The sequence below is a fragment of the Macadamia integrifolia genome, chromosome 3 (assembly GCF_013358625.1).
Source record: "Macadamia integrifolia cultivar HAES 741 chromosome 3, SCU_Mint_v3, whole genome shotgun sequence".
Lineage (NCBI taxonomy): Eukaryota > Viridiplantae > Streptophyta > Magnoliopsida > Proteales > Proteaceae > Macadamia > Macadamia integrifolia.
In genome coordinates, this window is record NC_056559.1 from 20260516 (window position 1) to 20287117 (window position 26602).

Genomic DNA, 26602 nt, shown 5'->3' on the forward strand with positions numbered 1-26602 from the left:
GATATTTTGAGTCATTTATACCAAATATATATATATATATATATTGAGTCATGATATTTTTTTAATTCCAACTTGATATTTTCTGTAACTTAACATATATATGCATATTAAATTGTTACAACAATACCTGCACAAAGGAACTAATTAACTGCATGAAAAGCAAATAAAATGAATAAGATGATCAAAATATAAGTAACATTCCAATCATTCTATATGCATGGAAAAACATAAAATACATGGAAACTTCAAAATAAATCTTGAAAATGTAAGAAAAGCTAGGATGAAATGGAGAATCATCTCCAACATATCTTCCGGTATAAAAATATCAATAAAATAATATAAATTTGTGTAGTGGTAAAATAGGAAAAATATCCCTACGACTAATGAAGCCTACAAAATTCTAATTAAATATAAAAAAATATGAAAAAAAAAAAAAAAAATGAATGCAAAGACATTAAACATATATATATATATATATATATAACCATATTGAAAATAAAATCTATGTGCAATGTGCATGATGATGCACACAAAACAACGAAAATAAAAATTAAAGAGACAGAGAGGGTTCCTTAAAAGGCAGCTTAGCCCTTGCACCACCATCGGGCCGACTAATGGAAGCACATGTGGAAACAACAATAGTGATGAGATTTCCGTCTTTCATGAGAGGTGAGATGGTCATTTTGCCACATTTTATTTCTGTGCATAGGAACTACATTGCCTTTTATGCTCCCCCCTCCCCTCTCCCCTCTCCCCTCTCCCCTCTCCCCCCTCAAAACTCTGTTTATCATTCCATTCATTCCTCAATGCCCATTATTTATGGGATTAATATTAAAACACGAGACAACATGATCTCCCAATGTTATACGATCCTCTTGGAGTGTAGCGATGATGGAGGGCAAAGATAAAGAAATGTTATGAAGTGAAGAAGTGATGAGGAGTCGCCAGGGAACCAACTTCTCTATGGGCCGGCCCAATAGGCCTAGGACTCAAGCCATGGAATTGTTCGAAGGCAAGTCTTCTTCAGCATTTGCTACTATTAGGCAAAAGACTTCTTCTTCAACTAGGGGAAGAGAAAAAAAAAAAAAAAAAAAAAAGAAAGAAAAAGATTTGTCATATGGTATATATATATATATATATATATATAAATTAATGGCAGGGGATCCACACGCCACTCATATGTAATGGCGTCTCTCATCAACCTGATACACGCAAAGAAAGGGTATCTTATTGTGCATATACAAAAGCTTCATACGATCAAAGAGGAAAGAGAATGTGAGAACTAGGGGTGTCAATAATGAGTCCGCACTGTTAGGCTCGATCGAGCCCAACACATTTATGGCCTGATTTGGACCGGCTTGAGTCTAACACATTTATTAAACGGGCGTTCACAGTGTAGGTAGCTAGCCCGTTGGGCGCCCGACCGAATCGATAAGTTTATATATTACGCTTGAACCGACTGGTTCTAGCCTAACCCAGCTCTACTCTCTTTAATACTACATAAAATTCCTATTTTGCCATTACTAGTAAGAAACTAATTAAGCTTTCTTACCTTTTGCTTTGTAATAGGATTTGATTTAATTAAGCTTTGTTTCAGAAGTTGTAATGGTCATTTTTTTTTTTAAACAACCATAATCCCATATTCTCTTCTTTATTAAAGATTTGCGTCACATATTTCTGAGCCTTCAATCCACTTATGAAAAGAATTTTATGGTAGGCACGTTTAAAGCTCGTTTAGAGCCTGTTTAGATTTAAATAGGTTCATAGCCCGGTTAAGGCCCATTTAAGGTATCATGACACTGATCGGCCCGATTATAAATCATACCATACCCTCAAGCTAGGCCCGTTTACTTAAACAGGAATTCACGGTGCAAGGCTTCTAATGATCAAGCCTAGCTAGGCCCGACCGGTTGATACCCTTAGTGAGAGCGATGTACATCCTTTTTCCAATAATTATATATCCCTGCACTATTGGGCTCTCTATCTATAAAAAAACTTGTGTTTATTCATTAAGAAAAATCATGAAAGCTAGTGTGGCCTCCGTGCCTAAACACAGATTTTGGGGGGAGGGGGGAGGAATGACCGCTCCACTCCTCATGAAAGGTAGAAACTCATCCATATTGATACTTTTATGTGCGATTCCATTGGCCTCACATTGATGCAGGGGCCACACTGCTTTTCAATGAATCCTCTCACAAAAAAGAATTAATAAGACAAAAAGAAAAGACAATTAAGACTAAGCTTTAGGTTGAGTAACTGGCCTTTTCAGTTTTCGGCCCAGCCTAGCCCAACCTAACCTTGGGGTTTTCTTTTTTCAGATGAAGCCCAAATACAGGATCCAAAAATTTAAGAAAGGCATGTTCGGTAAACCCACCCAAGTACCCACACCAATTTAATATGTGAATATAACGTATTATGTTCATAGCATGAATATTTAATCAAATATTCTAGTACTGTTAAATGTTGAAAATATTATCAAAATAAGTTTAGCTAAAAATATAAAACTTATCTCAACTGCTTAACCTTTGAATGAATCAACCATGTATAATAAGAGAGCTTGATATATGAACAAAATTATGAATACTTGGTGAGGTTGATTCGTGCCACTGATGCCATTGATCACTCTTCTTAAGAAGGGTAGATGTCTACTCTTATAGTGCAATATTGATTCATGGGAATTGACTTGCAAGTTAAAATAGCCCTTCAGGCGATCAATAGTTGTTGCACTCACTTATTGGGTCACATCCGGACACACTTATGTTGTGCCCAAAGGAATGAAAAAAAAAGAACTCTAACAATAGTAAGCAAGGGGGGAGAGAGAGAGTAGAACACTTATACAATATGAATCACATTTTACTCTCTTTCACAAGCAATGTACTAAACATTTCCCACTACTTTGTTTTATGAAAAATCAACGTGAAGAAATCAAGGGTTCAAACATTTTGAGGGACTGAAAAAATAAAAATAAAAAAATTAGAAGGTATTTTGAAACTTCATGTCCCTTCTAAGTTCATTTAGCACAATATTAAATCGAATTCAAACTATATTCCAATAAAATGAAATGCTTGGAGAATAGCTCCCAATCTCATCCACAAATAATGTTTTTTGTTTTTCTTTTTTCTAATCAGCGAAATAAAGACAATTGTATGCTATCAATTTCCCTTCACATTATTTGAGTCATTTTTGTTTTGGTCTCAGTTGCAGTTCTTATCAAACATCAGTCCATTTTAGTGGCTGGGTCTATGCTCACTTGGTTCGACCACAAGGCGGCTCAATAAGAATTTCAATAAATAAATAAATAAAAATTAGAATAAAGAACCCCATATATCTCACTTGTCAAATGCCATGGGTTAATTCCAACCAAAATTGGGTATGCTAAAAAAAAAAAAGTCAAAAGCTATTATACTTGGAAATTTTATTATTATTATTATTATTATATATTATTATTATTTTTTTTTTTTTTTGGGGGAGTGTTTGGAGGAAGGGCATATACTACCAATAATCTCTATAATTACATGAAGAAGTTTTTTGGTAATTTTTAAACGCAGGAAAGAGTTTTTTATCCGGGATTATGATGCAAGGGCCAATGAAAATACACATGGAAAGAATCAACATGGTAGTGATTTTGCTTTTTATGGGGGTTGGGGCATTTCGCCCCCCAAGTTTGACGCATCCCTCATACTATCGGATAGAATCCTGATGCATCCCTCATACTCTCAGATAGAATTCTTCTAATTTCCCTTTATGATAAGTTTTAAACATCAATATGAGATTTTACATAAATGAATTATCTCACTAAGAGTGACAAGAGTAAATTTTGGTACAACTAAGTATGTACAATTTCATTAGCATTTAAATTTGGTAGAATTTTTTTTTTACCAAAATAAAAATTCATAGAAAATTAGAAATGAAGCCCCATGTTATCATCTTGTCACTTTATATCTCATCTAATTAAGTTGCCATGTGTGAAGTAATCTTGCCGACCACCACTATCCTCACGACCACCCTAACCTGACCTCTGCATCTTTCCTTTCCCCAGCCTGTCCCTACCTCCACTCCTCCATTGTGCATGCCACCAATATATCACCGTGATGTGAAATCTGCTAACGTACATATTACCAGACAAGAAGATTCTAAGACAAAGCGAGAGAATGAGAGGAAGAGGTTGGACCATGTGATGCAATTACAACATTAGACTTTCTTGGTAACTGATCATTTTTTTTTTTTTTAATGTGAAAAGATTGAAGATATGAAAAATCCTTTTAAATATGGATCTAGATCCTCTCCATAGAGGCCATCGTCCATAGAATGCCCATAGATACCTACCCGATTGACAGATGTCCATAAAATATCCAACGGCTCTTCTTTGCTCTCCAAAAATAACCAATCATGAGATCTTGTGAAACCCATACCCGACTCCGCTCATTTGTATTTCATCTTCTTCACTCACAAAACACGGAGAAAAAAATGGGTTCTTGCTGAAGATTAGAAATTCAAGAGAATAAAACCGAGGTGGATTGCCTCTACCTCATGCTCACTAGCTTCGGTCACCAGAAGGGTTTGTTGATCATTGTTGCCTTCATTCGGATTTCTCCTCTTCTCTCCCAAAACGCAAAGAATAGAGGGGGATCTTGGTGAACATAAAAAATTCAAGTGAAGAAAACTAAGGGGGATCACCACTACCTCATCCTCACCGGCTCTGGTCACTGGAAGTCGTTGCCTCTCCTCCTCCTGGAAAAGAGGGGACTTTTCTCTCCCAAAATGCAGAACCCTAGCCCCATCCTCATTGTGATAGATCTACAAACCCATGTTTATTCTTTTTTTTTCAACTTCTCTGCTTCATTTTATCATTGTTTAGTGGTTCTAGTACCTCTCTTTCACTATTGTGTTTCTTACTCTATAGTGTTAATTTTTTGTTGGTAATTTACAATGCCACCCCCTAGAGAATGCCACTATTAGAGATAGACCCCTTGTCGTCAGGCTCTGTTAAGGAATATACCTTAAATGTTGACATTAGCTAGTATATATATATATATATATATATATTTTTTTTTTTTAAATACTAAAATACCCTTCTAAAATGTGAAGTACCTAATATACCCTCTCTTAACTCCCAAACCCCAAATCGATAGTGACACCTTCTTCCCCAAATCATAGGCGCTTTATAGGCAATGACCTCCATGGAGAGGATCCGGATCCGATTAACTAACCCCTCAGTAAAAGCCCTAGTTGGTATATAAAAAAACCAAGATCTGGTCACATTAAGCATAACCTTTGACCAAATCTCTCTCTATAGTGTGTAAATTTTCATTGTTGAAACTTTGCCTAGGAATATTGTTGCTAACCCTAGATCGTATCTGTACTTGTGGGATGATGCGCAAAACAACCAGATCTTCTTTGTTGTATGGAAAAATCATCAAGGTTCAAGGTAATTCTAGAACCCAATGTATGTTTCGTTTTTTACAATTGGGATGTCAAGGATATAGAGTATCAATAAGGAGGTTGCCACTGCACCCTAGATCTAGGGATGTCAATCAATACGGTTTTTGGTATTTGGTTCGGTTTCGGTATGGTATCAAAACTTAATACTAGATACTGATACCATACCATACTATACCATTAACATTTTCAAGTTTACGATACCAATACCAAACAAACTCGGTACGATTTTGATACGGGTTGGTTTTGGTATGGAAACAGTTTTAATTTATCTAACTTTAAATGGGTTCTCCCCCCCCCCCCCCAAATAAATAAATAACTTTGGGTTTCTCCGTTTCTGATTTCTAGTTTTGAGTTTTTGACATTTTGGGCCTTTTGGCTTCTACCGGAAAGAAAAAAAGTTTTGATGTTTTGGCAGTTTATCAAGAAATGTCGATATTCAGTTTGGTTCAATATACCGAATGATTAATATCGATATCAAACCAAAACGAAAAGGATTTTGTTTTCCCATACCAAAATTCCTTCGATTCGATTTAATACAGTTTTAAACAGTTGGTTTCGCGGTTTTTGTTCACCACATTGTCACAAATTTGAGGAGAGAGAGACAGAAAGGGGGGGGGGGGGTTTGACGAGAGCCCTCTTTTTGGATGAGTTTTTTCAAGGAGAGCTGGCTGCTGGAATGCCATAACCGATTTCTACACCCCCTCGTGCTTAATTTCGGCTTTGTTAATTTTGGTAATTCTTAGTTGTCAAGGAGGTAGCCTAGCTTAAATTAAGAATTGCTTCAATATTTTTGAATTACCTTTTATTTCAGATGTAATCTTAGTTTAGAATAGCTTAGATTAAGGTTTAAATTGTTTTTTGTTTTCTTATAAATCTAAGAGTTTCCTTAATTGTAAGAGATAGTGAAAAATAAATTAGAATTTGCTTTGACAGACACTCATATATATATGTAAACTTGAAACGATATAGAGTTTCACCACAACCTGCATTTTTCTTCTCTTGTTTGTGTTTTACAAATACATACCTAGTAGAGTGTGTTCTAAACTCTTCCAACCAGTAGCTTCCCACGAGATTGCATCACTAACTGATGTCTTTGAATCCTGAAGGAAAGAGATTCAGAATGAAATCCACATAAAAAGAAATGGCCTCCAAAAGCCCAATACCGATGGCCATAGCCTCACCAACAGGATACTTTTAAACTTTTGAATCTCAGATTTTGCCAGCAAAGGATTTCCGTTTAGTCTTGAATTATCAAACCGAGGCCACACATTTTATGATTGACACTCCAAGTCATATCACAATTTAATTTATGGAAAGCCTTAAGAAGGCGGGCTCCACATATGGCCGGCCTTGGGCTGGAGGCTTACCAAGTGGATGCTAGGCGGATGAAGTTGGAGATGAGACCTGGGCATGCTTGAACTTTTAATGAGTGGCTGCGGCTCATTGCACAACATCATTTCAAGTTATTACTGCCTTATATTCAATGGACTGAACCACTCATCCAGAACTCACAGTTCCAATGTTTATAATCTTCGTTAATGTTAGGTTTGTCTTGAACTCTTGACATGTTTTGTTTTGAAAAATGACCTATTTTAATATATTTTTGTGGTGATTTGAATGAGATTTTCTTGAGATCTGTGATGGTAGTTATGAGATTTTTTTGATATGGTACGATTCGATCAATCGCAACCTAATGGATTGAACCGATTTAGAAGAATATATAATGTATAATCATCTTGTTAAGCAAGTAGTGAAATTGGGGGTTTTGGTGTTAGGGTTTTTAGGCTAGCTTTCTTTCCAGAATTTGGATACTTTAGAGAGAAATCGCCATCATAATATTCTCTTCACCATCATCTTTATCTTCGCCCAAAGACGTAGCACACATGCCATTTAGACAATGTTGAAGACATTTCAACTGAACTAGTCAATAGACTCAATACTAACTCAACCAAGATTTCAAACTTCCAGTTTGGATATTTATATCGCATTGGACCAGTATTTATAAGAATAAGTAATAAAAAAAAATTCTTATAAAAACTAATTTTGAAAAACCATAGAGTGAAAGGAAAAAATATTTTTTTTACACCGAAATTGTTTAAAATCAAAATTGTTTACCAAAATCGTTTAATGAAATCCAAAAATCCTCTAAAAGGAGACAGATACCTCCACGGTTTCAAGTATCTGCCATATTGGATCGGTATCGGCAGAGACTGGTCCCTGATCCCTGATCGATTCCATATCGTTTTAGGGTAAAATAGTACTTTTTAGAAAAAGCAAGGGTAAAATAGACCGATACCCACCGATCTGATATAATCTGGATACCCATTGATCTGATCTGATCTGGATCGATATCAAATCGATATTGATAGATACCGATACCTGCTGATGTCGACACCAATACCACTACTGATACCAATACCGATATCATCCCCTAAATCCTTAGATACCTCTAAACAAATTCGAATTGAATTTAGATTTTAACAATCCATTTGAATTCGTTCATTTTGTTTTTTCCCATTTGGTATGACAATATTCGTGTTAAAAAGAAACATAATAGAATGTAAGAAATCTTACACCCAATTTTTTTTTAACGTTAACATGCAGTTTAGGTTTTTAGCTGGCGGCGTGGGGAACTTAAATCCTTTAACATTTAATGAACCAGGCTCATATGCGAATTCAAAAAGTGAAACAACTTTTTGTGACAAACCCCATAATAGAGCCGTAGATGAGGGCCAAATCCGAAGCTTTGTGGTTGGTTTCATCATATTGTGTTTTTGTCCGCTCACTCCACAATCCACACGGATCCCTTACCCCACCCCGACACATTCATTTAAGAACTCAAAAAGATGATGAAATTGTCTAAAACTCAAATCAAATAAAGCTACTTTGATTGAAATCACTATCAAACACAGTAACATTTAATCCAATCCATCATCCCTTAAATATCCATTCTTTTATATCAGACATGAGAGCTGTCTCCAGACTCTCCACCACATGTAGTCTTTCTATGGAAATGGACATGCAAGAACAATACATTCATGAGATACACACTAAAGTAGGGAAAAAAAAAAAAATCTTTCCTATCACTATTCTTGTTGAAATATAACTTTTTACCATATAGTATTACATTGGTTAATCCCATGATAGAAGTTCATATTAGTATCTCATTAGTATAATTTCATCCACGTGGAGCTCATATTTTCAAAACAAATGAGATAAAATAATGACCCTCAAGTTTTCCTTACGCGACGGTGAGGAGAAATCCCCTTGATTATGATTTTCAAATAGACAAGAGAAGGAATCCTGCAACAATAAAAAGTATGACAAACAAGATTTTTTTATTCTCCAGTAAAAATGTACATGTGAGAGAAACTGCACATCCCTCTAGCAGCCTAACAGACTTTTTCCCAAGATGTTTACACGCCTTTCTTTGTCATTTTCCCATAATTTAATTAGTTTTTTTCTTTTTGGTAATTGATTTTCTAGTTAGTGAGGGTAGGAATGACAAAGAAAGGCGCATTTTTTTTTTTTTCATTTTTTTCTGGATATAAAGGAGCATTAGTGCAAATGTGGGGGAGAAGGAAATGGTAGAAGGATAGGGGAATCCATTACACTACGCCGGTTCTTTACCTGCTAACCTAGCAGGCAACTTCAATTTCTAGCTATTTTAGAAGTTATTTAATAATCTTTTCAGTCTATCAATTTACATTTACCAGATCAACTGGATATATCCTCCTCCTCGTGCTTCTCTCCGACACGTCACACCTACTTTCCTCTTTGTTAAGATATAATGGAAAAAATCACTGTTAAATTCCAGAATTTCCATTTCTAATGAATCTTCCTCATCTCCGAGCGTTCTCTTCAATGGCATCCAAGGTACGATTCTTCTTTATATCATTCCATGTTTGCCTCTTAAGCTTCTCTATCTTCCCTCCTGTGTCGATGCTTTGCCAGGTCAAGGAGATGCTATCAGTTCTCTTTGGTTTCCCCCATGAATGGGTTTTCTACGATTCACTCAAACTCTACTCTTCCAAACTCCTTGATTGTGCTCGGCACCATCTCGAAGAGAACCAAGAGATTATGCGTCTGGTATCCACCGTTTCTGGTGGGCTTCTCTTAGTTGCTGCATGTGTGGCTGCCTACTTGAAGAGCAGGCATAAGAAGCAAGACCCACTTGATAGCCCTCCTGCAACGACTTTCCGATGCAAAATCTGCTTTGAACCCAGGTGGGGTTTGCAGTCATTTTCCATAATTGGCTGCGACCATGTCTTCTGTTGTGAGTGCATTAGCAGTTATGTGATATCCAAGTTAGAAGAAAAGGTGACGAGTATAAAATGCCCAGAATTGAGTTGTGAAGAATTGTTAGACTTTGAATCCTGTCGTTTAATCCTTGCACCCGAGGTGATTGATAGGTGGGATGTTGCTCTCTGTGAGTCTTTAATTGGTGAGACCCAGAAATTTTACTGCCCTTTCAGAGATTGTTCTGCCCTGTTGTTGAATGATGGGTTGGGGGTAATTAGGGAATCAGAGTGCCCCATTTGCAGGAGACTGTTCTGTGCACAGTGTAAGGTTCCATGGCATTCTGGGATTGAGTGTAGAGCGTTTCAGAATTTGAAACAGTATGAGAGAGGGAGGGAAGACTTGATGGTAATGGAGCTTGCTAAGCAGAGGAAATGGCAGAGGTGTCCTAAATGTCGCTTTTATGTGGAGAAGTCCCAGGGTTGCTTGCTGATCAGCTGCAGGTGTGGGTTTCGTTTTTGCTACAATTGTGGGTCTCCAATGAAAGATCACTATTGTCAGAAGTGCAAACACTAGTTACTTTTTCATGTGTGGATTGGTGAAAGCCCATCTGTACTTTAATGTTCAAAGTAGATAGAAAGAGTTTTATAGAAATTTAGATATGAAAATTATTATTAGGAAGGGGGAAGTCTTTGATGGTAGCCAGAATTCTCAGCTATTCTTACTTCTTAATATTCATTCCTTTTTGGAATTTGGATGGTAGAATTTGATTGTTTATGGCCTGGAAGTTTGCCTAAACTGCTGAATGCTTAGATCAGATCAGTTGAGTTTGTGCTTGTTTTTTTAGCATTATTCCTTTGCGTCTTTATTTATGAGAGAATTGTATTCTCTTTCCAACCAAATTTCATGGATGGGATGCTGTTAATATCCACTATGAACAGTTAAAAGTAAACTAAAACAGTGTTTGGGAGTTGGCTTCTCATACATGTCTTGGGATGATTCGAATTGCTTTCCCATCTTGTTGAGGGAGATAAGAATAAAACTACTTTGTCAGGCAAGATTTTATTCATGGAACAAATATAGAACTTTTGAAGCATGGAAGAAAAAACTCAGGAAGCACTTAGAATGTTTATTTTGTGTTTATAATGTGATGCTGATTTCTTTGCAGAATAGGACTTTTAAGTTGCTCCTTATTTGTTTCTTGCATGAACATGAGATATGGAAGAATTACTTATGAAAAGAATTCCTTTCAGAACTGACAGTGGCATTTTTTTTCTTATTCTTTATCACTTTGATTCTTCTTTCAATAGGAATTTGGGGGTGTGGGATTTGAATTGAATTCAATTAAGTGCTTACCTGTTAATTCAATAATGCTTTAAGATAATGAATATTATCAAGCCAAGAACAGATGTGGTTGACCAAGTATTGGGACAGCCCGATACAGTAGGAGTTGGACAAGCTCCTGCAAAGCCGGATATTGTGTACTTGAAACTTGACAGATCTTCATGGTTAAGAGCAGTTGAGCATTGGATGTCTCTCTCAAGATTTTGTTCTTTTTTGAAGGGAGACTTGGCAATTGGGTGTACTTAAGTTTGACAAATGCATTTCTGAAACTAATGATCTTGAAGTCTTGTGGTTGGTTTAGTTTGTTTGATTTGTTTATAGCTTATGATAACCCAGTGTTTGCTGTGGAGCTGGTAAGCTTGGTATCACTTGGATTACCCCTTGGACTAGGACATCAGTGGCTTCCATGGGCTGATCAATAGTTGTAGACCCTCACTATTGCTCTAGAGAGAGAGAGAGAGAGAGAGAGAGAGAGAGAGAGGGTTCCAACTGGTCTACACCTATTCTATGCTATGCCCGGCCTCCCCCATTTTCATGATGCAGAGGCCCTCATCTAGACACATTTGAGTCATGGACTATGAGTCCATTTCGTGAGGGCTGTGGATCAGTGAGGAGGGGAGTTTAAAGGATTACAGACGATTCTGATTCGAAGGAGGCTTTTCTTTATAAACTACAGTAAACCTTGGGTTCAGAGTGCTAGGTTGGTCTCATTGAGGTGTTGAAGAATGACTTTTCCACCATTGAGTATAGTTCTGTTTTGTTGATCTTTCCCCAAATGTATGGCACAATATGTTGAACTTGAGTTAATGCATGTTAACAGGTAACACCCCTTAGTTTTATGTTCTGGATTGTGGAGAAGCTAGGCAAACTACTAAGTTTTAATGGAAACAGGTGTTTGATTTTGCAAGGAAAGTAGAAATTGCATTCATCGGTGATCGTAGGGGGCGTTTGGTTCGAATTATCCATCGGACCAGATTCCAGGGATTCTGGATTCTGGATCTAACTCATATGAATGAGTTTCTTTGGAATAATTTCAACTCGGTAAAAAAACTGTTTGGTTACCTTGATTCTAAGTGGAAAACTGTTTGGTTACCTTGATTCTGTCACTTGATTCTGAGTGAAAACTGTTTGGTTACCCTGATTCTGGCCATTGATTCTGAGTGTAAAACTGTTTGGTTACCTTTGAGTCTTTGAACCCATATTTTGTTGGGAAAAAAAAATCCCAAAAACAAAACCAAAAACTAAAATTTGTTCCACACATGTACTTTATTTTTAATTTTTTTCCTTTTCTTTTTTATGGTAATATGTGAAAAAAAAGAAAAGAAAAGAGTGGAACTCGTGAACTATTAAGTCTAATAGTGTAGTGCAGTAATTTATTTATTTTTATTTTTTATTTTTTATTTTTTTTTGTAAATTGAAGAGGACAAAAAGAAGAACATTACAAGGCATGATTGTATTGTAGTTCATGTAATCGAAATAGGTATCGTGTATCATATACTTCAGATCTGAAAATTGCCCAAACCAGCGCATGATTTGGTTTATGGAGATAGATATGCTTCAAAGTGGGTAGAAACAATAGTCTCCAATGACTTATACAAGTAATATAGGTCCTTAGGACCAAATGAGAGAAGAAGTATGTAAATGTATAATATAGTACTGAGTTCATCCAGGTACTAGTAAATGCTAATTAAGTCTTTCTATCAAACAAAAAAAAAAATGTATAATGAACTCAATATCATTACAATGGCTTCGGACTTTTCTTTCCAAAAAATTCCAAAAAGGTTCATCCTACATTTTTGTTTAAATCAAGCTTCTTGACTACGTCAAGAACATCTCTCAACATCCTCATATGACCCTCAGATTCTTTTATTGTACCGTTCAAGTATCTTTTGATATAGTCTGATGAAGGGGAAGGAGATGATAAAGTTGATGTTTCTGAGCATAGGGACCTAGGTGGAGTCTGGTAAGTATCACAACTTGGGCTTGAACTTGATATCCATTTGAACATTCCACAATCTTTGTTTTCAACCTATAAAGCAAATATAATCATCTTATAAGAATACAAGGAAATAAACATTCAAATCTTAAACATTTGAAAAAAAATAAAATTAAATTAAACAAAAAATTTAAGAAATTCATACCGTAGTTGATTGTGGACAGCACCAAAAATATCGACCATAATTTGCACTTGTTTTCACAGTTCTGACCTTACACTGACCGTTCCCACACTCACACATCTTAAGATGATCAACCCACATGAAGAAGGGGCAATTCATTGAACATTTAAAAAATTTCCTTCCAACATGTGACCCTGACTTAGAAGTGAAAACCGAGCAACCTTTTCCACAGTAATCACACTTTGCAATAGCACAAGCGGACATATTCGATGTCATCTGTAAGTTAACACAAACATTTTCAAGAGAGGAAATATGCATAGAAAATACTATTAAGTACGCCCCCTATCTGAGTGTGATGGACAAAAAATAGGAGACTTCAATGGCACAAATTTTATACCTCTTAAACAGGAATTGAAACTGATATACAATGGTGGGAAAGGAAATAAATAAAAGAAAAAAAATGTGATCAAGATTCACCTCATCTGTGTTCTTCAATTGTTGCATACACCTGTCTCCATCACTTATCATGAAGAAGGATATAAGGACAAAGAGTGTTAAATACATGCCATTTCTGCTCTCTCTCACCAATTTTCTCAATGGAGTAATCTGGGTCACCTATGCGCTTCCTATTTATACCATACCAAAGAACCCAAAATATTGTGACAAATAAGAATGATGTTGTCCATATTTAAACCTTGAAATCATTCAGAGAGGAACATAGAAAGAACCATTGTCTTAATATTTCTTAAGACTTGCCACCATTGTCACAGACTTAACATAAACCAAAAGTTACATCAACCAAATAGATGCATTTTCTATTCAATAAAACCATTGTCGTAGAATGTCCAAACACTTCCTTTTATCACCTCAATTCTTCTCAATCTCTGGCAAGTACATCTCAAGCAGATTTCGCCTATCTTCTACTCTTGTTTCCAAGAAAATAATGGCAGAATTCCTCTTGGCCATGAAATATTCCTTGGCCTTAAACTTTTGTTGAAAATTGAGGTCTGGAATGGCATCAACAGCATCTATAATTGTTCTCCCAAATTCAGACTGAGATTCACTCATTACCATCTTCTCGATTGAGTTAGCAATCGATTTCAATGGATTTACCACCTTTTCAGCTGCACCCTTCTTCCTCTTTTCTCTACCACTATTGACGGACCCACGAGGTCTTCCTCGAGAACGGCTGGTACTACCAATGGGAGTGGAAGGAACACTTTCTTCTTCTTCAATAGGTTCATAGTCAACACCATCATTGTTCCCTATTCCCTCAACCTGAGTACCTGTCACGTCCATCATAACTTCAGTGGCAGCTTCAGAGGGGACTGTTGAATCATTCCTAGTTGCCATCTCTTTCCTTAGCAAAGCTCCAACTTCAAGGTGAATTGGGAGCACACTATGTTCCTTCCAATACTTTTGTTCTTTTTTCTAGCAATATAAAGGACAATGTCAATGTGCTTATGTTGTAAGTAAGCAAAAAAAAAACACAATTATATAGAAAGAATAATTTAAAGAATCCCATTATACCCTATAATCATTCCAGAAGTGTTGAGGAGCATCAAATCTCATATCAGATGCATTCCAACCCAATCCACTTTGCTTCTGTAGGTCACTCAATGCTCTAAGCCTTTGCTTCCAAATCCGGAAGTGGTTTCTCACTTGTTCACAGTCGTAACTAGTAAATAATTTCTCTTTCAGTTGGTTGGCAATTTCAATGAACTGCTCATTTTTTAGTCCATTATTTCCACTCTTACCACTCTTGTACTGCTTCAATATACACTCCAACATGTAATGAGAAACGGCACTAGGCCATGAAGCAATGTCCCGTGACCTACTATTAGAATCTCCTGTTGGTTCCATCACATCAAAACTAACAAAATACACCATATACAATGTGAGTATATTTCATTAATACCAAGTAATCAATAACACTTACTAATTGGGAAATTCATAAACCTAATATTGCAATTTAGATAATAGTCCACATACATGCATCCCACAACACAAAAATTTAAACCAAGCAAGAAGCCCAATTACTAATTGAGAAATCCATAAACCTAGCATTGCAATTCAGTTAATAGTCCACATACATGCATCCCACAACACAAAAATTTAAACCAAGCAATAATAACAATTACTAATTGAGAAATCCATAAATCTAGCATTGCAATTCAGTTAATAGTCCACATACATGCATCCCACAACACAAAAATTTAAACCAAGTAATAATAACAATTACTAATTGGGAAATCCATAAACCTAATATTGTAATTTAGATAATAGTCCACATACATGCATCCCACAACACAAAAATTTAAACCAAGCAATAATAACAATTACTAATTGGTAAATCCATAAACCTAATATTGCAATTTAGATAATAGTCCACATACATGCATCCCACAACACAAAAATTTGCTTCCAAGTATGTTTATGTTATACAGTCATCCCAAACCATGCAAAAAAAAAAAATTAAGTTTGTCCACATCAAAATTACATTCCAAATAGAAGTTAATCAATAACAAATATTCTAGTTCTTCAATACTCAATCTAAGTTGGACAAATCGGCTGTAACCCAATCAGCCCACATCTGGTTAGCAATTTGTTCTCGAAATAGATCCCAATCACCATTCTCCAGCACATGATCCTCGCCATCAGAAGTATCATCTTCAACATCATCATTTACTTGGTGAGGGGTGGATTGGGTACTAGTACTAGCTTCTTCAACCTCTTCATCCTCTTCATCAAGCCATCGTTCTTCTTCTTCAACATTATTCTGTGTAAGAATGTGGTTGTGCAACAGCACACATGCCAACACAATTCTTGCTTGTGTTTTGAAAGGATATTCTGGTTGGTTTTTCAGGATCTTGAATCTTGACTTCAGGAGGCCAAATGAACGTTCAATCACATTTCTTAATTGTGAATGTCTCAGGTTAAACAATTCCTTTTTATCACTTGGTGACTGATCAATATTTCTCCACTCTTTCAGATGGTATCGAACGTTTCGATATGGCCGTAAGAACCCCGCTTGGTTAGCATACCCAGCATCAACGAGATAATATTTACCTCGTGGCAGCACCAATTTTCCGTCACCGTCTCTGTGCAATGCATTGTCTAAGATTCGAGCATCTGATGCTGATCCTTCCCAACCAGAAAGAATGTAAGTATATTTCATGTCAAAGTCACAGGCAGCAAGAATATTTTGGGAAATATCACCCTTCCTATCACGGAACCTCGGATGGTCGCTTAGATGCACCCACGCAGGGATATGGGACCCATCTATGGCTCTGATGCAGTCCTTGAAATAAGGGTAAAATCTTCCTTCATTACTTGTTATTCGATGATGCACTGCGACACTTGGAGGTTTCAATAGTATTGGGTACAATTTAATGATTGCTCCCAATACAAGGTTAAAGTACCTACTTACAGTCTCACCAGAATGTCCAAACTTGTGTGCAATGACGCGGTTTTTAACATTGTGTCCTAATGTCTATAGAAACATAACTAGTTGTTCATTCACTTGCATAGATCTGCTATCCCTCAATAGACCCTTCTCCCTAATCAAATGACTTAAACTGAAAAAATCCCTCTTGCTTAACCTTATTTGTTCTCGACAGGTTTTATCAGTGTGACCGATAATTCTCTCTGTTTCAATAATACCGCGTAGGGGTTCACAACGGTATGGCTCTTTCTTCAGATATTTTTTTATATACTGGTCTACTGCTATAACAACAGCAGTCGCCGCAAAGATTATGATTTTCCTTCGCCTCTTGTAGCCGTCATCAAACTCCATTGTAAAAGTAAATCTACATTCAAATTAAAGAAATAATAAATTGGTGCTATATAGAAGATTCAGTTACAAATCGGTGCATTACAAGACTTAAGTTGTAAGCACCAATTCTACATAGTGTAGTACATGGTACTATTGGCACATAATCAAAATATCAATAGAGAACAAAGAATCATTTCATTGAAGCTTCAGGAGTTTGAGTCAAATCCAGAGAACACATGCATGCCACACCCAGAAAGATCAATTTTGTAATAATTTGACTTTTTAAATTGTTGAAGAAGGAACCCAGTATATATCTGCAAGATTTGAATCTAAAACTAAAAGAACCGAAGAAGTAAAAGAAGAGAGCGTAACTCGAAGCAATGAATCTGTCATATTTATATATACATATCCACTAATAGGGCTTCTCCCTGTTTTGTCTCCCTCCCCCATGGAGGTTTGCCCCTTTTCGGGTCCTCCCTCCTTTGTATTCATTTTTGTTTTCCAGCAATGAATTCTTTTATTCGTCCAAAAAAAATCCACAATCCACAACCCACAACCTTACAAGACATTAACAGAAATGACAAGTTAACAAGCACAGAACTAAAAGCTAAATAGTCAATGCAATTGTGACCATGGTCGAAACTGTTTAGATCTTCATATCATTACCTATATCCAATGTTCCAATCAATTACCTATCTCTACAAGATCTCAACTCAATCCTTGGTTCATTCCAACTCGTGATATTACATTCTAATCAGTTACATATGTCTATGAAATCACAAGTCTGAATGAGTCAACTGAAAGATCAATCCAATGATGGAAACAAAAATAGAAAACTAATGGTTGGTCTCTCTGATTTGTAGTTTCAAACCCCTCTCATACCAATTTTCCCTCCCTACAAAGAAAACCAATTGGCAATGTTGAATTATGAAGGATATAAATTCAACAAAGCCATAAGATTATAAAATAGCTACAAAATGTATATGACAAGAACAAACAAATAAACTCTGAACAAAATCAAGCCCTCCACAATTTCCCAATAGTTGTGAAGATGGCAAATGTACAATCATTAGAAAAAAAAACTGTTTAGAATCCATGTAGGTATAGCTCAACTATTCAAGGAATAGCCATCACTTGAATTAGACAGGATCAAAGTATCACATTATTCTGATAATGAACTTTCATCAAAGGTTTAGGAATTTATCTAAACTACTGTTTTAGAGTTCTAAATTGAGTAAACATGAACAATAGTTTCCTCTTCTCAGGAAACCCATCTATCTTTGTCATAGCTAAATATCTTAAACTGAGCTACAAGAACAGGGATATTTGGAGGATCTACTTTGTCTAGTCTATTCCACATGCAAGAAGCCCAAAAGTTCATTCAAACTCTTAATCAATTTAGGAACTATTACATTTATGCAAGGATTCGATGTAGTTAAATAAACCCAAAAACCAGAAAACAACTCCTAATTTAACTCTGGTAATCTCCACCAAGGAAAAAACTACTATCCAAAAAAAAAGTGGGGGGCAATATCCCATTGCATAACATCCTTGTTTTATATTGAATCTACAATGACGCTATATAGGACATTATAGTAGAACCAGATACAATGATGGCTGCACACCACAACGAAATACCCTGAAAATGACTCTCAGAACAGCATAGAGATTTGCACACATGAATCATTATTTTTTCAAATAATTGACTAAATGCCCAATTACACAATTACACTATGAAGTACATAACTATAATGGAAACGTAGCCATAACCCTAAACTCTAAAAATCAACTCAACTCACAATAGGAACACTCCTATCATCAGTAACCTTCAACACTCGTTATATACCCAACAAATATAAAATAATAAATACAGCATGAAGAGAAGGAAAAAAGGAAAAATAGAGTGATCATCTCCCCAAGAGTTGGCCTCAATTTGACCTTGGCAGCAATAGCAAGTTTCTGGCAGATTTCAGGAGAAGTAGATTGGATTTTTTCTATTTCATTCCCGTGAAGATTTACTTAGAACCAATCCAAAAACAGATAAACTTTGTTGTACTACTATTGAAGATCAAACCCTGTATACCACCAACTTAAATTCAATTTCAACACTTTCAGACCCAAGGAGACCAACTACATTCAATATCAGAACTGTCCATACCCATGAACAGTTTACAATTCAACACCCAAAAAAAGCTCAAAAATTCCTAGCTTTTGATGCAACCAAGAGTTGTTAATGGAACTTATCATTAACAAAAGCAGAATTTGACATAGCTTGATCTAATCCAATCAAACAAGCAATCAAATGTAAGAGAATCTAACTAGTAAAAAAATCAAAGTTGGATATACCTCAATCCAATCTAGCACCTTTAAGCGAAGTTCCAAAACTGATTCCTTCTCAATCATTAGCAAAATGGAAAATATGATCATAAACCAAACCTTCTCAATCATTAGCAAAATGGAAAATATGATCATAAACCAAACCTTCTCAATCATTAGCAAAAAGGAAAATATGATCATAAACCAAAGCTTCTCAATCATTAGCAAAATGGAAAATATGAGCATAAACCAAACCTTCTCAATCATTAGCAAAATGGAAAATATGATCATAAACCAAACCGTCTATGTTACATAATGAACAAAAAAAGGTAAGGTTTTGCTTTCACAGGGACATAAAGAGTTCCATGGCGTTTTAACTAGCACCTTTAAGCGAAGTTCCAAAACCCAGACCGATCAAGAAGCAATTCAAACAAACAACAATAAGATGCCTAGGAACAGAACAGGAAAACCAACACATTCTCTGCTCCTATTGAAAACCCACCCTTTTTTTCCTTCCATAATACAAACATGACCCCGCTCAAGCTCACATATCAAAACAGAGACAACTACAAAGCAAAGTTACAGAGATTACCAAAGCAAACATTATAGTTTTACAGAGAAGCAGAGAAGAAAAAGAGATCAAAACCTAGTCAGAATTCCATACATTCCAAATGAAGTTACAGAATAACAGAAATTTCTTTACAGAAAGAAAGAAAGAAGAAGAAGAAGAAGAAGAAGAAGAAGAAAATCTGAAAAAATGGAAACCGAATTTCCATAATATTAAGAACACGCATACGAAGAAGAAAAAATCACATAAGAATCGAAATCTCACCTTAAATCAAGCTTCGATTCTAGTTCTTCAAACCTTGGAGTCGATCGTCTGATTTGGAAAGAGGGTAAACCCTAGATATGAAGTTTACAAGCTGAAAAATAGAAACCGAACTTCAATAATTTTAATAAAACACAAATGTAGGCCAAGAATACAAAGAAGAGGGGAAATCTCACCTTAAATCAAGCTTCGATTCTAGTTCTTCAAACCTTGGAGTCGATCGTCTGATTTGGAAAGAGGGTAAACCCTAGATATGAAGTTTACAACATGAAAAATAGAAACCGAACTTCAATAATCTTAATAAAACACAAATGTAGGCCAAGAATACAAAGAAGAGGGGAAATCTCACCTTCAATCAACTTGGTTTTAGGAAATTTTCTCAGATGTGAGCATCTATCATGGACAGAGGGTAAACGTGAGAAACCCTAAACACAAAAAAAGAAGAAGAAAAAGAGAAGGAAGAAAGAAGAAAAATAAGAAGAAGAAGAAGAAGAAGAAGAAGACGAAGACGAAGATGAAGATGAAGAGGAAGAGGAAGAAGAATCCTCGAGCTGAAGAAGACGAAGATGAGTAAGAAGAGGAAGCAGAGGAAGAAGAAGAAGAAGAAGAAGAAGAAGAAGAAGAAGAAGAAGAGGAAGAAGAAGAAGAAGAAGAAGAAGAAGAAGAGGAAGAAGAAGAGGAAGAGGACGATTCACCTGTTTCTCATCTCCGTCGCTCTATTTCAGGGAGAATCTCGATCGAGCTTCACCGTGAGAATCGCAGGAAACCGAAATTTTGTGTCAATGTGAATCCATGTTTTTTATACCAACCCAAAAAACCGTGACTCGATCCCGGATTAACCTATTGAGGTTAATCCGGATGAGTCATGGATTTTAGTTGAAATCCCTGATTCTACTGGCCATCACGACTCCGAATAGGCTTTTCACAAAAATGAACCAAACGGTTTAAATTTAATGGGAAACTGATTCCCTGGGATCTAGTCCGATGGATAATTCGAACCAAACGCCCCTTAGTGTTTTGTCTGAACCATTTTCTGTAGATAGACCAGATGAATTTTTTTTTGTAATTTATTTATTATTTTTTTTTAACCAATGCTTTTTGCCCTGGTTGAGGTGGAGAGCATATGCTGACTTTGTCAGGGACCATATTTAATTTGGGATGGTATTCCACCTATTTTTTATTTCAAAATATGCTATCTTTTTCCTCCTTTAGTCGTCATCAGTTAATATGTTACTTGCATTAACAAAATGTCCCTGTTGGGCCACCAAACCCATACAGGGATGGAATGACTTTTAACTCTACAGTTGAGCCTGAAATGCCATGACTTGGTGAAGGATGGATTTTCTATCCTTCCTATAGGCTGTGTTTGGTTATGGAGAAGTATAATTATTTATAAAATATATATTTTATATTTTTTGCCATTTGACATTTTTATTGTGCAGGACTGGCAACAGAAAGAATTTAGTCAATAGTTCCAATTATCAAGATATAATCATTAGTTTTGCTAAAATAATATCCTGAATTTTGAAATGGATATTGTTTTTTAGCTTTTTGTGTTGCATTTCAGTGCTCATTTTGTTGAGATAAAGACTGTGTTTGTTGTTGTCTTGCAATTCAGTGAAACATTTTTTTCATTTTTCTAATCCTTATGACTATGTTTGGTTGCAAGGGGAATTAAAGGAAAGGTAAGTGAAATTTTCATACTTAAAAGGAAATGTATGTAATCATTATCCCATGTGATTATATCATTAATTTTGAATCATTCCATATTTGGTTATTAAATTTCACTTTACTTTGCCAAAATCCTTTGCTATATTATGTAAATTAAAAATTACATGTATATCATTATTTAATATTGTAAAAAAAAAAAATTAATTTATACAATCGTATTGGATCGTATAAGGTAATAATTACAAACATAGCCTATACATTTTATATTTATTTTAAACAAATCCCATAGCTATTTTATGGTGAAACAAATGCAGACTTAAAAAGAACAAAGGGTTGACTCTGAATAAGGTGCACTAGGTTTTCATATCAATACCATTGTTTTTTTTTTTTTTTTTTTTTGTGGGTGGTGGGGAGAGGGGTGTGTTGGGGTTTGAAGGAAGGTTAAATTTTCACCAGTGACATTGTTTTTCCTCTTTTACTAGGATGGTCAATTTACAGCCAAAATCAGTTTTAGCCATATCAAACCTGTATGGTCACCATAACTAGCCCCCTCAAATAAATTTGTAATTTTTTTTCCTCTCTTAGTATAACACATTTCTTTTATGAAGCTAAACTCTCATCTTTTTCATTACCCAAAAGAAAAATATCTCATCTTTCACATGTGAAATTTGAAATACATTGGATACAATGACAGCTTTATGACATAATGGTAATACATTTTTAAAAGAAAGTTACATGGTCTAAATGCATCTATCGAGGTGTCATTCAGATAGTCTCATAATTATATGTTAATTTGATTCTAAATTAATGAGTCAACAATTGTTTATTGGTATTAGCATTTAAGGATGTCGATCGATATCGTTTTGGTTTTTCGATCCTATTCAAGATACAATAAGTAGAAATCAAAATCGAATCAAAACCGAATAAGAACCTATTTTCCAAACCATAATTGAATCCAAATTTTGATTAGGCTATTATTCAGTTCCTCGGTTCAACATTTCAATGATTTTATTGGTGTGCAATGAGATGAATTGCTCATCAAATTCGGTCACTAGGGAAGGGAGATGGGTTATAGCGGTAATTAAAATGATAAAATTAAATTAAATTAAAAAGGCTATACAAACTTCTATTAATTGAAAGCTTTCAAAGATGCAACGAATGAAATCCTTGTCAAGTGTTTAATCACACCATATCCTTGAACTTTCTTTAATTTCAATGTTGTAAATGGATGCCTTTTTCGTACCAATAGACAAATCCAACAAAACCACATCAAGGATGAAAAAAAACTACTCCCAAGATTCCAGCAAAGTAAAGCCAAGAAGAGATTTTTCATTGTCAACATCAAATATAGTTGAATCCTCTCTAACTATAAGCTCATCAGAGAGTCAAATACTCAAAAGTTTCCTACAAAAATCTTTGTGATTTTTCGCCTTGAAACCATCACAGTTCCAAATTAAAAAAAGATTCTATATTTTGAAACCAAAATCGAATCAATTTGTTTCCATTCAATTTTTAGAAGGCCAGTTTCGATTTCAGTTTTGGGTTTTGGGTTCTAAATTAACAACCTCAATTATCATGGACTATTGAATAGCATAACCCATGTTAAGTGTGTCTACAATGTATTTTTTGGGCCTCAGAGATATATGGAGGAGATATGCAAAAGTGCCTCAATTCTAGAAAACAATGAAAACCATTGGTTCAAGTTCAATAACCTAAGGCCTAACACCACCCCCCTAAGGCCTAAGGTGCGGGTAAAGGTTGAGAATGACAGTTAACCACCTACTTTCCATGTACCGGAAAAATCTCTACATTTCCTTTAGTAGAAACTGTTTTCTCCACCTCAATGCTCATTTTTAGTTCCTACTTTAAATCCAACTTCTTCTTCTTCTTCTTCTCTCTTTAAGAGTTTCACACCAAGAGCCTTTTCTTTTGTGTCCAATCTGTAATTATTATATTGGAGCTGCAATTAGTTAACAATGGCTGATGCAGAGAAGTTCCCTGGAATTGCTTCCATAGCCATCGTTGATGGCTTACTTGCATTTATCCTGTTTATAATTCTATTCAACATTTCCTCCTCCTGCTGGTCATTAAAGTATTGGTGTCTAACCCTCTTAGAAATTGCTTTCATCTTTGTTTCAACTATTGGAATGCTTGCAGCTTTATTGGGCTTCCATCAAGCTCTATTGAACTACTTCCTCATGAAGCTTCTACTCACTCTGGTCTTCACCATTTTTGTTATAGCTTCCTGGAAGGTTGGACAAGGGAATTGGGTTCACCTGAAAGATTGCCTGCGTAAAGCCGAGTTTTGCCAGAATCAAGTCTCTGCTAATATGTTGAATCCAATTTTTAATGCTTGCTGTGAAGAACCATCTTCCTGCAACTCATCATCATCTACCTCCAAGAACAGTTCTTTCCATGATCCAAGTTGCCATTTGTGGAGCACAAATTCGACAATCCTATGTTATGAGTGTCAATCTTGCAGGGATGCTGTACTGGGTGACTTCAGATTGAGTGGGAAGTCTGCAGCTATGCTATCTACTATCTTTCTGGGGATTTTCCTATCACTTTACATTGCTCAGATCTTCTTGTACTGTAAGGGTACAGAACGAAGTTCAAACAGGGTAGCTCCATCATCTGATCAAGCTTAGATCTTTCTGATATATAGTTTGATTTGATTACTCAAATATACAGTTATCTGCTTTGTTAGGGGATCTTCATGTCCAAAACATCACTCACAACTCACATGTATGGAGTAGTCAATTTTGTAGAAGGGGCTTTTAGGGGTATGAAACATTAGCAGAAAGCCAGAAACAAAATGCAAAAGTCAAGTCAAATAGATTTGTTCATCTTCAGAGTTTTTGGGTTTTCTTGATATTGTAGAAACATCATCTAGACATTCTTGGGGTAAGGCTGCGTAGTTCTCCCCCTAGACCTCGGACATGTGGGAGTCTCGTGCACTAGGTACACCTGTTTGATTGATATTTTTTGACTGAATAGGAGGTGTGCTTGGATTCCTCTTAATGCCCATGGTTCATTTTCCAATTTAGTGTTGACTAATTATTGATCCTACCAATCTGATTTCTTGCATTGAAATCGGAAAATGAACAAGATCCACATTGAACCAGACCGATCAAGACCACAATCGGCCAGATGGATCTTATTCCTCAATCCTTGGTTCCTGTAAGTGGCCCCATCTAAGGGACCCAATAAATTCAGTTCTAGAAAATTTTTTCTTAGAAACAGATGAATAATAGCATCTCTAGACAAAACCAGAAGGCAGCTTATTAGATAGAGGCACAGATCACAAATTTGAACCATCTTTTGCTCCCCCTATTTGCAGTTTCAGCCAAATAACATAAAAAAGATTAAAAAAAAAAAAGGAAGAGGTTCTTCCCCTTTTTGTGGAAGGAAAAATACTAGTGTCTCTGTAATCCGTACACATGAAAATTCATAGAAATCAGCAAACAAAACATATTTTCTTCACATAAAAGGATCACATGGACCACTGAGCACCAAAAACACTTTGTTAAGGGAAAACTAAAGTTGTAGACCTCAGTGACAATGAGCACTACTCACATAGGTCATAGAACCTGTATATCCTAAGGCTACCCTATCATAGATTTCATTAGTAAACAAGGATATATAAACAAAAACCATATCTTTTAGGTCTACAAATCTATATTAAGGGCCAAATGAAAGGAAACTAAAGACAGAAGTAACGACGTAGAACATGAGATACTAACTCTAACCTTGTTTAATAAAGAAAATACAACAACAACAACAACAACAACAACAACAACAACAAAGCCTTATCACAAATAGAAAAAGGTAAAAATGAAAGGAAGCTAAAGACAGAAGTAACAACGTAGAACACAACTAGATGAGGTCCTATATATGGATCCTTGCCCTCCAATCCGCTCTATTCGAGGCCATACTTGAGACAAGGCCTAGTCTGAGCATATCTTTCTTCACAACCTCCCCTATGGTCATTTTTGGCCTGCCCCTTGCTCTTTTAGATCCTTTTATGCAGTCCACATTCTTTCCTCGAAACTTCGCCTATAGTGAGTGGTCTATGACTATTCTTTGCTACACATAGCTTATCTACATGTCGTTTCTTAACTGACCAAGATTCCACCCCTTACATCATAATCAGGCGAGCGTACGACAGTCCTATAGTTACACATCATATATCTCCTTTTTGTTTTACTTTTTTAATGCCTCTTGCTTGCAAGGTAGATCTCCATTGCTCCAATTTATCGTTGACCCATATTTGTGTCTCATTCCAATAAAATAATATTGTCAACATAGAGCATATACCATAGAATCTCACATTGAATGTTCTTGGTCGACTCATCCATGACAAGTGTAAACAAATAAGGGCTTAGAGCTGACCCTTGGTGTAGCCCAATAATGATAGAGAATTCTCTACCTTGCCCTCACTCGACACTCATCTCTTCTTTGGGATATGCTGGATTAACTCTCTAGGGAGTATGTTATAGGCCTTTTCTAGGTTAAAAAATACCACATAGAGGTCCTTAGCTTTTCTAAAGTTTTCTAGGAAGAAAATAAAGTATTCAAAATATATTGATTCCAAAGCATATAAGCAATTCAAAGTGGGCTATTGAGTTGACATGAAAAATAGAACTGTACATGTGGCTTCTGTTGAGAGTGCCCCACAATTTGGTGATTGGATTTTCCACTTCAGGCCTTATGTTTCAGAAGACCAAATAGTGTGGGCTTCAAATCTATTTGTAGAACCCTAGGGGTGTTTCAGGGTCCTTTGTCTGTGTATGTGCAGACTGTGGGGGTGGATGTGCCTTCATTTTAATGAGGAAAAGATTAAAAAAAAACAAAGAAAATCCTGAAAGC

The 26602-nt window shown here is 35.8% G+C and overlaps 3 protein-coding genes across 4 annotated transcripts; 2 read left to right on the forward strand and 1 right to left on the reverse strand.

Annotated features, from left to right (window-relative positions):
• The first annotated feature begins 9027 nt into the window (after positions 1-9027).
• LOC122073143 (E3 ubiquitin-protein ligase RNF144A-like) lies at positions 9028-10533 on the forward strand. The gene is made up of 2 exons (XM_042637676.1): positions 9028-9318; positions 9397-10533. The coding sequence occupies exons 1-2, from the start codon at positions 9274-9276 to the stop codon at positions 10255-10257; spliced, it is 906 nt and encodes a 301-aa protein (XP_042493610.1). The 5' UTR covers positions 9028-9273; the 3' UTR covers positions 10258-10533.
• A 3162-nt stretch (positions 10534-13695) lies between these two features.
• LOC122074831 lies at positions 13696-20148 on the reverse strand. Of its 2 annotated transcripts, XM_042639800.1 has the most exons (4): positions 20066-20148; positions 14673-15015; positions 13996-14573; positions 13703-13764 (listed from the first exon to the last, which is right to left on the reverse strand). In XM_042639800.1, the coding sequence occupies exons 2-3, from the start codon at positions 15003-15005 to the stop codon at positions 14010-14012; spliced, it is 897 nt and encodes a 298-aa protein (XP_042495734.1). In that variant the 5' UTR covers positions 15006-15015; positions 20066-20148; the 3' UTR covers positions 13703-13764; positions 13996-14009. The 2 variants fall into 2 exon arrangements, with proteins under 2 accessions (XP_042495733.1, XP_042495734.1); XM_042639799.1 differs by lacking the exon at positions 20066-20148 and having other exon boundaries at positions 13696-13764; positions 14673-15243.
• Positions 20149-23709: 3561 nt separating this feature from the next.
• Positions 23710-24381, forward strand: LOC122074224 (tetraspanin-2-like). Its single transcript, XM_042639073.1, has one exon. It carries the CDS (start codon positions 23710-23712, stop codon positions 24379-24381), a length of 672 nt encoding a protein of 223 aa, XP_042495007.1.
• Positions 24382-26602: the final 2221 nt, after the last annotated feature.